The sequence below is a fragment of the Hemicordylus capensis genome, chromosome 11 (assembly GCF_027244095.1).
Source record: "Hemicordylus capensis ecotype Gifberg chromosome 11, rHemCap1.1.pri, whole genome shotgun sequence".
Classification (NCBI taxonomy): domain Eukaryota; kingdom Metazoa; phylum Chordata; class Lepidosauria; order Squamata; family Cordylidae; genus Hemicordylus; species Hemicordylus capensis.
The window spans coordinates 11649886-11662998 of NC_069667.1; the positions used below are offsets into that span (position 1 = coordinate 11649886).

A 13113-nucleotide genomic window follows, 5' to 3' on the forward strand; every position below is an offset into this window, starting at 1 on the left:
TTTTCTATTTTTTACTGCATTTTTGGGTCTTTTCCTGACCAGGATTCCCCCCCCCCCCGTTTCCAATGCATTTCTATTGATCTTCGACCTTGAATTTGCCAACCGGCAGGTTTTCCCGGAATGGAACCCTCGCGGTTGGCATGGGATGACTGTACCAGTGGTTGTTTGGGAAGTGAAATGCAGGATGGGAATTGTAGTGCTGCACTTGAACTCAGCACAAAGTGAATCACTGTACATGTGACACAGATTGTTCACACTTTGAACATAAAGCGTGTACAGGACTTATGTGGGAATGCGCCTCTGTCTCACGTAACTTTCCGCTTCACCCTTTGCTTAACTCCTGCTTGCTCAGCAACATTTTTGACCATTTTTGGAACAAGTTGCTGTTTCACCAGCCTATTATTCTAAAAACTAAGTTTTGTTTCAATACTCATGTTGTCTGACGGACTGCAGCATCCTAAAATTGTAAGCATACGGTTGAGATGTACCACGTCAATTCAGCTCTCCCTGCCCGAAAGGTGGTGTGTAAAGCAGATCCGCGTCCTACTTTGTTAAGCATTTAAACCCTGTTAGTGATATTTTGACAGGTTCTGTTTGAATGGTCCCTCTAATGTTTTTCATCTCTGTGTGGAATCAGTTTTGTTCTGGGCGGCAGTATCAAGGCAGTGTGTGAGCCTTCCTGATTCAACCTGAGCGGGATCTAAATTGAACTGAGCTGACATCCAAAAACTTGTGAGCGCACGCACGCCTCACTCAACGTTCAGCCCTGCTTTTCGTCATTTTTTAAACCAAAAAGCTGTTCTTCTGTTAGAATCAGTGCCTCACGCTTACAGTGTCTGGTCCAAATTTAGTTGTGGTGCACCACTCGAAATTCCAAAAGGGATAAAACTGCAGGCCTCCCTTTGGGACAATATCTAGCTTTTATTTCCTGGATTAACTGTTAAAGTTTTATTAATATTATTTCCAACTGGAGACTGCAAAAGGCCTTTGTGTTAAGCCAGTAAAAATAGTTTTTGGCGATCTGTGGATGAAAGGTAGTAAACAGGAGTTTATTACTTGATTACGGATGCTGATTTTGAAACCCTTGGTATGCATTGCTTTTAGATTTAAAGTCATTTGAAAGGCCGGTGAAAGGCAAACAAACATAAATATCCGACATTGTCTGTTGCAGTGTGCCATTCTGGGGGGCTGAGCAATGTCTCAACAAAATAATGTTCCTTGAATGGAAATCAATATGCTAATTGGCTCATAGTTCTGGGGACACTTGGCATAACTTTGAAGCACTGTGCGAGGAATAGATCTTGATCTGTGCATTCAAACTCCCAATGCCTTCAGAATGGTCTACTAGCCGAAATAAACTTCCATCTTGCTTAGTACAGCATTCTCCCCTGCACCCACCCTGTAAGGTAAAACTCGACTGTTGCACGATATTCTATCACAGTGAAGCAGCCATTGACGCTGGGGACCAGCACTGAACCTTCATAACTTTTCCCCCTGTTTTGCCAGATGAGATTTAATCTCCCACTATCTGTCAAAGTGGGAGGCCTTAAAAATGACAAAAAAGTTCGTGCAAGTCTGAATGTCTACCTTCAGGGCACCTGGAGATAAGAAAGAGATTAGAACGCTGCCTGGGTCCATAGCGATTCCTGATCTTGTTATGGAGACACTTTGCTGATCCTGCAGAAAAGCCGCCTGCAAGGTGATCTGCTCTGCCATCTTTGACTTGATGTGATAGACAGCTTTAGTTTCCTCTTCTGTAAAGTGTGGAAGCAAAACAACCTGCCTTGTGTGTAGAACAGGGCTGCACAACTTGGTCCTACCAGTGGTTGTTGGACTGTAATTCCCATAGCCTCTGTGGCTGGGGATGTTGGGAGTTGTAGTCCAACAGCAGCTGGAGGGCTGAAGTTGTGCACTGCAGCCCTGATGTAGAATTTGCTGAGAACCAGAGAGACCCAAATTCAAATCCCTATTCAGCCATGAAACTCACTGGATGACTTTGGGCCTGTTGCTTCTCGCTCAGCCTAACCTACCATGCAGGGTTGTTTTGAGGAGAAACATAACCATGTCCACTATTCTGGGCTCCTTGGAGGAAGAGCGGAATAGTCATGTAAAATGTTGTATGGAAACTACTCTGGTAGAATGCTGACCAGGAGACCAAAATACTAATTTCTGCATGGATAGCATTTTCCTGAACTAACTTATGCAGTTGAGATGGATAAATTATAAGTATTAGAGTTTGCACTCCAGCACTGGGTGACCTTGGGTGAGTCACTCTCTCAGCCAAGCCTGCTTTACAGGGTTGTTGTGAGGATCAGATATGAGAAGGAGAACCATGTACACCACCCTGAGCTCCTTGGAGAAAAGGTGGAATAAAAATGTAGAAAATAAAGTAATATTTGGCATTTTTATCCCCGCCCCCCATTTATAAATCACTTTTCTGCAAATACACTCAAGGCAATCTGCAGTTTTTGTCAGTGTTTTAGAGCAGAGGTTCCCAACCTCGGGTTGTGAGATGATGTTGGACTACAGCTCCCATCATCCCCAGCTACAGTGGCCAAAGGCCGTTGTGGCTGGAAGTGATGGGAGTTGTAGTCCAGTATCTCAGGACCCAAGATTGGGAACCCCCTCAGACTACTTTTTAATGCACATGAGAAGAGGGGCAGGGAGGAAAGAGCAAAATAGCCAAATTTAGGTACTATGGCCACTTCTGAGTTCTAAGAGAGGAGGAACCAAAATGGTGGCTGGTCCCAGCCAGGCCAGTGGAGGGGACCCTGCGGCCCCATCTCTCCTGGTGGAGGAACTGATAAGAATGGTGCCTTTCATGGTCATTGCCCAGTAATGGCAACATCCTTGTAAAGTTGGCCCGTAAGTATGAATAATTTTACGTCTATATCCTGCCTTATCTTGAAGGCTCAGGGCAGCTAAGAACAATTTAGTTACATCGATAGGCTTAAAGATTTCACCCCAACTTGAGGTTTATAGACTTCCCCCCACCCTTATTTTTCTTGTGCCCTCTCTCTTCTTATAGGTTTGCCCGAGTCCATCATAGCGGCCGCGTGTTCAAGAAGTGGCCAGCGGGTTCTGCATGTGGATTCGTAAGTCCTCTGATTAAGCAATGTCTATTATTGTATCTCAGTGCTGTGTTTTCAACACAACTTAGTTCAAGAGTTTATGGTCTAACAGGTGGTGTCACCTCATGTTACTGTTATGCAATATGATCTTTGGGAAAATATTTGTTGCTGTTGAAATCACACAATGGCATAATACAAATATTATGTTTGAAAGGTCTCCTTGGAATAAATTGAAGCATAACTTTTCACTGCTGCTTGGGCTGGATTTTATCCTCCGTTTAAATCCAATACCCAGGTTGGGGTGGAGAGCTGGTCTTGCAGTAGCAAGCATAAATGGTCCCCCTTGCTAAGCTGGGTGTGCCCTGGTTTGCATTTGGATGTGTGAGCCCGTAAGATAGTCCCCCTAGGTGGTGGGGTTGTAACTTAGTGGCAGAGCATCTGCTTCTGGGCACAAGGTCCCAGGTTCAACCCCTGCAGCATTTCCAAGTAGGGCTGGAGAGACTCCTGCCTGAGACCTTGGCGAGCCACTGCCAGTCAGTGTAGACAAGACTGAGCTAGGTGGACCAGTGGTCTGACTCGGTATAAGGCAGCTTCCTATGCAGAGGTTTTTGTCACTGTTTGTGGACTTTGGTGCCCCAACCCCAGACATGAAGAGCCAAATTGAATTACTATTCATGAGGTCAAATGGCCAGCCTGCGATGAAGAACAGTGAGTGACTAGTACACGTTGGTTTGAGGATACAGTGGTAGAGAGTTCCTAGGAGAGGAGAACCAGTCTTGTGGGAGCAAGCATGACTTGTCCCCTTAGCTAAGCAGGGACTGCCCTGGTTGCAGATGAATGGGAGACTACTTGTGTGATTACTGTAAGACACTCTCCTTAGGGGATGGAGCCCCTCTGGAAAAAGCAGAAGGCTCCAAGTTCCCTCCCTGGCAGCTTCTCCAAGATAGGGCTGAGAAGAGATTCCTGCCTGCAACCTTGCAGAAGCCCCTTCCAGTCTGTGAAGACAATACTGCGCTAGATAGACCAGTTGTCTGACTCAGTATATGGCAGCTTCCTATGTTCCCAGTCTATTATGGGGCAAAATTCTTAACGCTTTAGAGATGAAAAGATGCTGCTGTTAATTTGGGCAGCCAGCTCGAAAGCATTTCTTTTTGGAAATGAAATGCTGGAATTCATAGTCGAGAGCGGAGACTAGCTGTTTATTGGGGGGGGGGTGCCATGAGCAAAGACTGTGTCATTTCGGGTTCAGAACGTGCAGCTCCTTTGGTGGTAACATGGCATCTTACATTCTTAGGCCACTCTGTAGTACTTTGGGGCACAATACAAGAGGGAGAGAGAAGATAACTGGCAGTGCTGTATTCTGGAACCATTGATGCGCCCCCCAAGAACTGGTGCCCTAGACGACCACCTCGGCCTGCCTAGTGGACAAACCGGCCCTGTTCCTATGTTCCCAAAGTTCCTGGACCGAACTAAAAGGAGGGGAAACTGAATATTGGCTGCACCCGTAAATTGGCTCCTTACTTACGTTGCTGTGTCAATGTTAAATCTCTTCCTTTCTGAGAGGAGCTGGATGGCAAGCATAAGGGTGGTGGTGGTGGGGCGGGGGACGAGAGAAACTGCAAGTCAAATGAAACTTTTGAAGTACTTTGTGCGTGCCAGCGCTGCCTGGATTCATTACCCTGCACTGATCTTATTACTTTTAATCTCCCGCCACTGTTTTGCGTTTATCATAATATACCGCTTATGTGATGATGGTAGATGGTCTGAAGTGGACCATTATCAACCACTGAGTAGCACCTCTGTTGATTTATAAACACTGTCCAGGCATCCCCCATCAAGAGCAGCTAATCTTATTCAAAATAGTCACTTCCATTGCAGACTGGCCATAAATTCCTGTAGTCATGTTTTAAAACCAAAGTTAGCTTCTGCCAAATTGTAATTGAAGGGGGCTCTATTTCTGGGTGCGAGCGATCTGTCTCAATAAAACGCTGAGGGGGAAAAAAAAATCTGTGGTTCTTTTTCAGAGAGCTACATTTACTGTAGATATTAATGAGCTGTTGACGTGTGAAATTTCAAGGATGGATGTTAAGTGATTTAGAAAAGTAATTTGCAATTCAGAACGTGCCGCTTGGCATTGACTTTAAACTTGAAGTTTTAAAAGTTGGGAATTAAATGTAGTTGTGAAAGCAATTGTTTATGCACGCGGCGCTTTCTTCCCCGTGACCTTCCCCGGACTCGCTTGTAAATGTTCTTATTTTGAAGATTGTGTGTTTTGCCTAGATTGTGTGTTTTGCCTGTGCAGTCACCAGTGCACTGGGGAAACAGCGAGCCCGTTCAGATGATCAAGAATTGGAGGGTAGGAGGCAGCAAACCCAGCTAGTACAACCCTTGAGAACCCATGAGAAGCTGTCCAACTCAGCCTGCTCAAATGCAGGTAGACTACATCTACCTGAGGTTTTACCAAGGTAGGATGAAAAGAGAAGCCATCCTACCTCAGTGTTTGCTCGTGTGTTAGCACTTCGCTTTCTCTGCAGCTCCCAGCAGCCGGCTGCCATGTTTGCCATAGAGTGCTGCAGCTAGAGGGACTAGGAATTAAAGACCCTTGCCTGAAACCTTGGCTATCCACTGCCAGTCAGCGTAGACAATACTGAGCCAGATGGACTGATGGGAGCTTCTTATGTCCCTCATCCTGACTCGTCTGCGGTTCCAGATGAATGTCAGAGATTAAAACAGACAGCTGCATACTGGCCTGGTCCAGATCCAAGGCTTCACCATGCTCAGTTTTTAGTCTCTGATCCTAGAGCCCCACAACACGAGTCTGCAATGAGCCTATCTATGCCCAGCTTCTTTGCAGGGTGGAAAGCTTTAATTGGTAGAGTATTCCATTACAGCTTCACTTGATTAATTGGCAGTGGCCCATTTTTTGTTTTTTGTTTGTTGAAAGATTTAATATACCGCCCAATCCACAGACTCAGGGCAAGAACAACATCCAAGATTTTTTTTAAAAAGAGAAAGATATGGAGAGAGAACTTTCACCATTTCAGTGGTGCTGAAAATGAAGGGAGCACACTGGGCAGGTACCAGCTCCTCCTCACACACCTGAGTGGAAAGGGCATCTTCTTGCACACAGGAGCAGTTTCACTGCAGAATCCTGTCTTATGGGATGCTCCTTTGCAGGGTGTCTTGGCCCTGAGAGGAGGCTTTTCGGGAAGTACAGGAGCTGCTGCTTGGAGGGGGGACTTAAAAGGCCTCAGTGTGCATAGAGAACACCCCCTTGCATTATCCGCTCCCCAGCCATCTTGGAACTACTATGGTCACTGCAATCGGGGATTAAAAATGGGGCAGGGGGAGATTAACCTGCACTGTTTTCAACCATGAAGAGTTACTTCTGTTTAAACTGTAAATTCTCATCAGTATCTCAAGACGGAACCTAGACTTAGACTGACATAGGAACACAGGAAGCTGTCTTATTCCAAGTGACACCATTGGGCCACCTTGCTCAGTATTGTCTACACTGCCTGGCAGTGTAAAAATAAGTAAGTAAGTAAGTAGAACACAGGAAGCTGCCATATGCTGAGTCAGACCATTGGCCCATCTATCTCAGTATTGTCTGCACAGATGGGCAGTGGCTTCTCTAAGGTTGCAGGCAGGAATCTCTTTCATCCCTCTCTTGGAGATGCCAGGGAGGAAACTTGGAACTTCTGCAGTCCCCAGAGCGGCCCCATCCCCTGAGGGGAATCTCTTACGATGCTCACATGTAGTCTCTTGGTCAAATGCAAACCAGGGTGGACCCTGCTTAGCAATTCATGCTTGCTACCACAAGACCAGCTCTCCTCCTATTCTTTACAGTGCTCACGTGTAGTTTCCCATCCAAGTGCAAACCAAGGCAGACCATGCCCAGCCAAGGGTGTTGTGATGGACATTAGTTTACATCAGGAGTTCTCAGTGGTCAAAATCCATTGTGACTGGTGGGTGGAACCCAAGTTTGAGAACTCCTGGCTTAGAGAACTTGGGAAGAGGATTTTCCAAACTCATGGAGGCAAGGTTCAGCAGCAGCCATGATAGCTAAATGGGACCTTCCTTGTTGAGCCACGGAATGCCGGTTGTTGGGACATCAGTGGGGATTCATGCTCTCCTTATGGGTTTCCCAGCAGCATTTGCCAGGGCACTGTGGGAAACGGATGCAAGGCTAGATGCTATGATCTGACGCTGCTGTGATGTTTGGGTTCTGTTCAGTGTTCCCTCTAACAGGGATTCCCAGATGTTGTTCACTACAACTCCCAGCATCCCCAGATGCAATGGCCTTTGCCTGAGGATTTGGGGAGTTGTAGTCAACAACATCTGGTTCTTGACCAGAGGGAACAGTGGTTCTCTTGGGCTCACTCTTGCCTAATTTGTGGCCGTTTCTAGGTTTTATTGTGATTTTATATTTGCCAGCCGCTTCATGAATCTCTTTGATTATGAGGTGGGATGTAACTGTTTTAAATAAATGGATCTTTGGCAGTGTTCTCCCTGTGTCAAGCTCATCCAGAGATGGTGTGAAGATGACCAAAGATTGATAACTTTTATTTTTCAGTACTGACCCAAACATAGACGCTCAGATCCTACTTGAAACAAACACAGTCAAATCTGAGAAGTACAAACCTGGTCGCCACACCTTTGGGATGAGATTGGGGCAAAATGGGAATCATTTAATAAGTGCCTCAGCAGGTGATAAGTGGACTTTTTAGGATTAGATACAGAAGTCATTTTACGCTCTTGCTTTTAAAATCGATGTGGCAGGAGCTTCTCCGGAGAAAGACAGCTGATTCTGATGGCCAGAGATGACTTTTCTCCTCTTCCCTAAGACGTCAAGTAGAGGAGAGACGCACACAAGCAGCTCTCTGGAGAAATCACGAGGCATCAGAAAAGAAGCTTTGATTCATTTTTCCAGGGCTCTTATGGCATTGAGAGAGGCAGCTTCTGTAATTGACATCCACCAAAGGCCTGCGTTTCTCCCCCTGCAAGTCTGCAGTTAACACTTGTATTGCATACATAGTTGTTAGTTCAGACAGCTAAGCTAGGGATGGGTCCGGAGCTCAGAGGCAGAATCTCAGTTTTGCGTGCAGAAGGTTCCAGGTCGAATCCCTGGCATCTTACTGGAGGGGTGGAGTATGCATATTTTAAATCAATAAAACAACTCTCCAGGAGGGTTGGGAAAGCCTCCTGCCTGGAACCTTGAAGCACTGCTGCCAGTCAGTGTAGACAATACTGAGCTAGACAGACCAAGAGATTCCGATGTTCCAGAGAGAGAGGCAGGCCTGGATTATGGGAGGTAAGGAGAAGGGTCGGGATCCAAACAAATCACAATGTGGTGAAATGGACCAAGATTTGCCGATTGTCTGTGACACCAAACTGAGTTCGTTAAATCAGCCTTAGTTAAAATAAGCCATTGCTGCACATGATGTCTGAACCTCCCTATGGTCTGGACTTCCAAGTGCAAAACAGGCTAATTGGGTTTATAGTGTGTTGTTTGCTTCAGTTTTCAACCTTCTCGTTTGTGGTTATGACACTTCCTTATATGCAGAGCTGCTGGCAGATTCGCCCCCCCCCGTCCACCTTAATTTTGACCATCTCCAGTCCACTGATTTCTGGCACTTGGCAACTGTGGTCAAAATGTCCTCATTGCTTCTCTGCAGGTAGCTGAAGGTCTTTTTTTTAGGTTGGCTTAGATGGCATTCAGGAAGATAACTCTGTCCTTGTGCTAACTTGGCAATCTTAGCAGAGAGCATAATAATTCTGACCAATGTCTTTGTTGGCTAATGTAGCAGAAGATGGTGTCGTCCTAAACCATAGACTGGATCTCAGGCCAGTCTTTTAAATTTCTGGACATTGTCAAGAAGGATTGTAGTGGATTAAAGCCTTTGTCTCAGAGCAAGTTCACATGGGGGAAAGAAATGCTGAATCATCCCTGCAGAGCTGCCTGGCTAGGCTTCTCCTAAAACTCTTCTGTATTATCAGGTTCAAAATGCTGCCGAAGTCACCCCTCTTATAGACAGAGCTTGAACTTCCCTGAGCTTGGGGTGGAATCGCAGGGAAAACTCTCTTTATTTTGCTCGGTAGGAAGGGTGTAGGCTAGTGTTTCTTATTTCAGTTACGTTACAGGTAAAAAATAATAGAACAGGATCAGGAATATGCAAAAGCACACCAAAGAAGCCTACGCCCCATTAGGGTGTTGCAAAAGAATCTATAAACATTTAAGCGTGCATTAAGACAACCTGTTTTTGTAACCTATTAAATATTTTTAACTGTATTTAAAAGCTGAGAAAAACTCAGACGGAAAGAGTCTGTAGTAATTGAATAAAACTGTTTTTCTTGTTCTTTTCTTTTTACAAGTCTCTCCAGTTGATTCTTAACTCAGGAAAGTGGTGGGGTGGGGCAGAGAAGGGGGTTTCTCTGGTGCAAACAGATCCTCAAACTTTCAGCAGCTATCAGTTATCCCCCCACATGTAGGCCTGTACGTGGAAGATTTTTGTACTTATCCAATAGTTTTCCTTGGGATTCCAACAGGGAGATTCAAGCTCTGTCTATAAGTGGGGTGGCGGTGGCAGCATTTTGAACCTACCGATAATACAGAAGAGTTTTAGGAGAAGCCTAGCCAGGCAGCTCTGTAGGGATGATTCAGCATTTCTTTCCCTCACATGAGCTTGCTCTGAGACAAAGGCTTTTACAAGGATGTTCTAGAATTAGCCTCTGAGGTTTCCCCCACCCACCACCTCCATGATTTTGTAAAATAGTGAGCAGGTTTCAGGTCCCAGGACAAATCTATCCCAAGGACAATCTCTAGCTGGTCAGATAAAGGCAGAGATTGTATTTATGCCATGACTGTATGATGACCCAATGGAATTCTGGAGTTCAGTAAAGAGTTCCGATTTTGGAAGAAGCAAATTTTTAGCCTTTAAGGCAGGACTGCCCAACGTTGGCCCTCCAATTGCTGTCAGACTACAGCCCCCATCATCCCTGACTATTGGCCACCATGGCTTGGGATGATGAGAGTTGTAGGGCCAGCGTTGGGCTGCCCTGCTAAGGTCATGAAGGTAAACTATGCCTGTGGAAGTGGAACTCTCAGAAGGCTGTTCCAGGCAAATATCAGCAGGTAATTTGATTCAACACTTTGGGTTCAAATTTAATCATTTAGTGGGGTTTATGTGCAGGCTTGGATGAAGGAACCGTTTCTCATCAGCCAACCTCCTCAAGGCTGCTTCAAGATGGACTTCTGGAGGGTTTCAAAATATTTTTTGCAATTTAATTTTCATTTTTGACATTTTACAGAATACAACTAGAACAGCATTAATGTAACCAGGGGGAAAACCTAGAGAATAGAAGCACCAAAAACGTTGAGAAAGTAGAAAATACCATTTTATCATTGATCATGTTGTCATTTTATCATGTCTTGTAAACGGCCTGGAGATTATTTTAATGAAAGGCAGTATAAAAATAACAATAAACAAACTGTATGGTGCAGTTAAAGATGCAGCTTCTGAAAAAGAATAATAAATTTTGCAAAGAATGGTGCAGATGACTTCAATTTATTTATTACAAATATTTATATCCTGCCTTTCCATTTTTAATAAGTATTCACAGCAGCTAACATAATATAGAATTAGGAATACAAGAAGCTGCCATATACTGAGTCAGACCATTGGTCCATCTAGTTCACTATTGTCTACGCAGACTGGCGGCAGCTTCTCCAAGGTGGCAGGCAGGTGTCCTTCTCAGCCCTATCTTGGAGATGCCAGTGAGGGAACTTGGAACCTCAGATGCCCTTTTTCAGGGAGTTTGTGAAAGGAAGGTAACCCTTTCCCCAGGAATTGCTCTAATATTCCTGTGGTGCCCTTCTCCTCCCTCTTGGTTTGCAGCTTTCAGTCCTACCAGTTTACTTGCATCGTAATGACAGACATTGAGGAGGATAGAAGAAGACCCTTTTGCTTAGCCCAAGATTGGCCTGTGATGGCCACGCCAATCTACCGGACGACCACTGTTGTCAAACTTTCTTGAATGATCTATGAGCACTGAAAATAGTTTAGCACAAAAATGCCAGACTAATCTCGCCTTATCCTTCTGTTCTTCAGTTCAGCCTGTGTTTGTTTATCAGGTGGGAAAACGATAGAGATTCCTTGTCTGGAATTGGTTTGCGTTTCTCCATTCTGTTCCTCTTTGCATTAGGATGTCTTCCTCTGCTCGCTTCATTTAGATAATTGCAACAGCAGAACCCTTGTGAAGATGAATGTTTGCTGAGTTGACTTCTTTATGGTTTTAACAGGAGAAGTTACTATGGAGGAAACTGGGCCAGTTTTAGTTTTTCGGGTTTATTGTCCTGGATAAAAGAAAACCAGGTAAGCATCAACAGCTTATGTCAAATATATCTCTTTCTGCTAAAGTATTTCATAAGAACAGCCCTGCTGGATCAGGCCCAAGTCCCATCTAGTCCAGCGTCCTGTTTCACGCAGTGGCCCACCGGTTCCTCCCTGCACTATATCCTGAACACAGGGATCTCGGAGGCCTTCTTCCTTTCAACCCTGCCTTTACAAACATGTGCACAGTAACACGAATACATAAATACATGTTATCTGTATATGCAGGCATCTATAAATCCACTTGCCAGCTCACCTGGGGCAGGTTTCCATAGCCCTCTGGCAAGCAGGACACTCAGCACTACACAGATTAGGGATGTGCACAAATCACAATTTGTGCACCTATTCAAAGGGTCAGTTTGGGCACCTTTAAGAGTGAGGAGAGCAGGTCTGTACCTGGTACTCCACCGCTCGCCGCAGCTTCCTCTCACTTCGCTCCCCTGCACTCCTCGCATGGTGGTGGCACGAACATGGCCTCTGTATGTGCGCGGGGTGCTCTCCTTGCTCGTAAAGGTGCCCAAACGGACCCTTCGAATCGGTGCACGAATTGTGATCTGTGGACATCCTTAACACAAATCTGACCAGAGGTCTCATTTCCACTGCCATTTCTTTTTTAAATGTGGTTGGGTGTTTTTGTTTTTTTTTACATTTTGTGTTTTAAGAAGGTAAGAAACAACAGGAGAGGGCCCAGTGCAAATGACAAGACAGTCCGCTTCACTTCTAAGCCCTCTGCCTGTGCACCAGAAAAGGGACTAAAGGAAGAGAGGGAATTGGTGGCAACCACAAATAGTAGCTGGCTAATGAGCCAAGTCTAAATTTGTGGATCTCTGGGTATATGTAAACACAACATTGAAACCATGAAAATATCTGATGATAACCTGGCAAGCTACGTACGGTATAAGCACCACCAGCCCTTTTGTATTGTCTCACCCATGTTATAGTCTGACACTCTTACCCTGATTCTTAGCATGCTCCCTTAGAAATGCCCCATTGTTTTAGTAGGGGTTCCTCCTTAGTAATTATCAGGTGGTTTATTATGTGTTTTAATCTGTTGCTGAAGGTGCTTTTTGCTGAGTTGGACCATTGGTCCATCTTGTGTGGTGCTGTCTACACTGGCTGGCAGCCGCTCTCTGGGGTCTCTCCCAACCCTCCCTTGAGATACCAGGGATTGAATCCAGGATCTTCTGCATGTAAATTAGTCCTTGACCAGTTTTCCTTGGATCGAGCAGCTTGCCCCCAAATGTGGGATCCAGATAATGAACGCTTCACAATAGTACCAGACTTAGTGATGCCCATTGTGGAGGGGAAGGGTACGTGGGCTTCTCTCGGTCCCCTCTACAAGTAACCTACTTAGAGCAGAAGCAGGGTTAATACAGATTTTATTAAATAGCTCCACCTCTGAATAGCCTAGCCTAGGTGCCATGGCTCCCCTGGCCTCTGGGATTTGTCAAGCCCTGATGTAAATCATGTGCTCTGCCCTTAAGCTACAGTCCCTCCCCTAAGGCAATAAGGCGGGGGCTCTCAAGCATGGGCCTCCAGATGTTGTTGGACTGCAATTCCCATAATCCCTTTGGCCACAGCGGCCAAAGGAATGTTGGGAGTTGCGGTCCAGCATCATCTGGGGACCCCAAATGGAGAAGCCCTGCAGT

At 45.4% G+C, this 13113-nt stretch overlaps 1 protein-coding gene across 2 annotated transcripts in view; it reads left to right on the plus strand.

Annotated features, from left to right (window-relative positions):
* CHM (CHM Rab escort protein) overlaps positions 1–13113 on the plus strand; it is an 86046-nt gene that overhangs the window by 8210 nt on the left and 64723 nt on the right. For both annotated transcript variants that reach the window (XM_053274081.1, XM_053274082.1), the window contains exons 2-3: positions 3029–3095; positions 11374–11446. In XM_053274081.1, coding sequence (XP_053130056.1) covers positions 3029–3095; positions 11374–11446 — 140 coding nt within the window. The remainder of the gene's footprint in view (positions 1–3028; positions 3096–11373; positions 11447–13113) is intronic.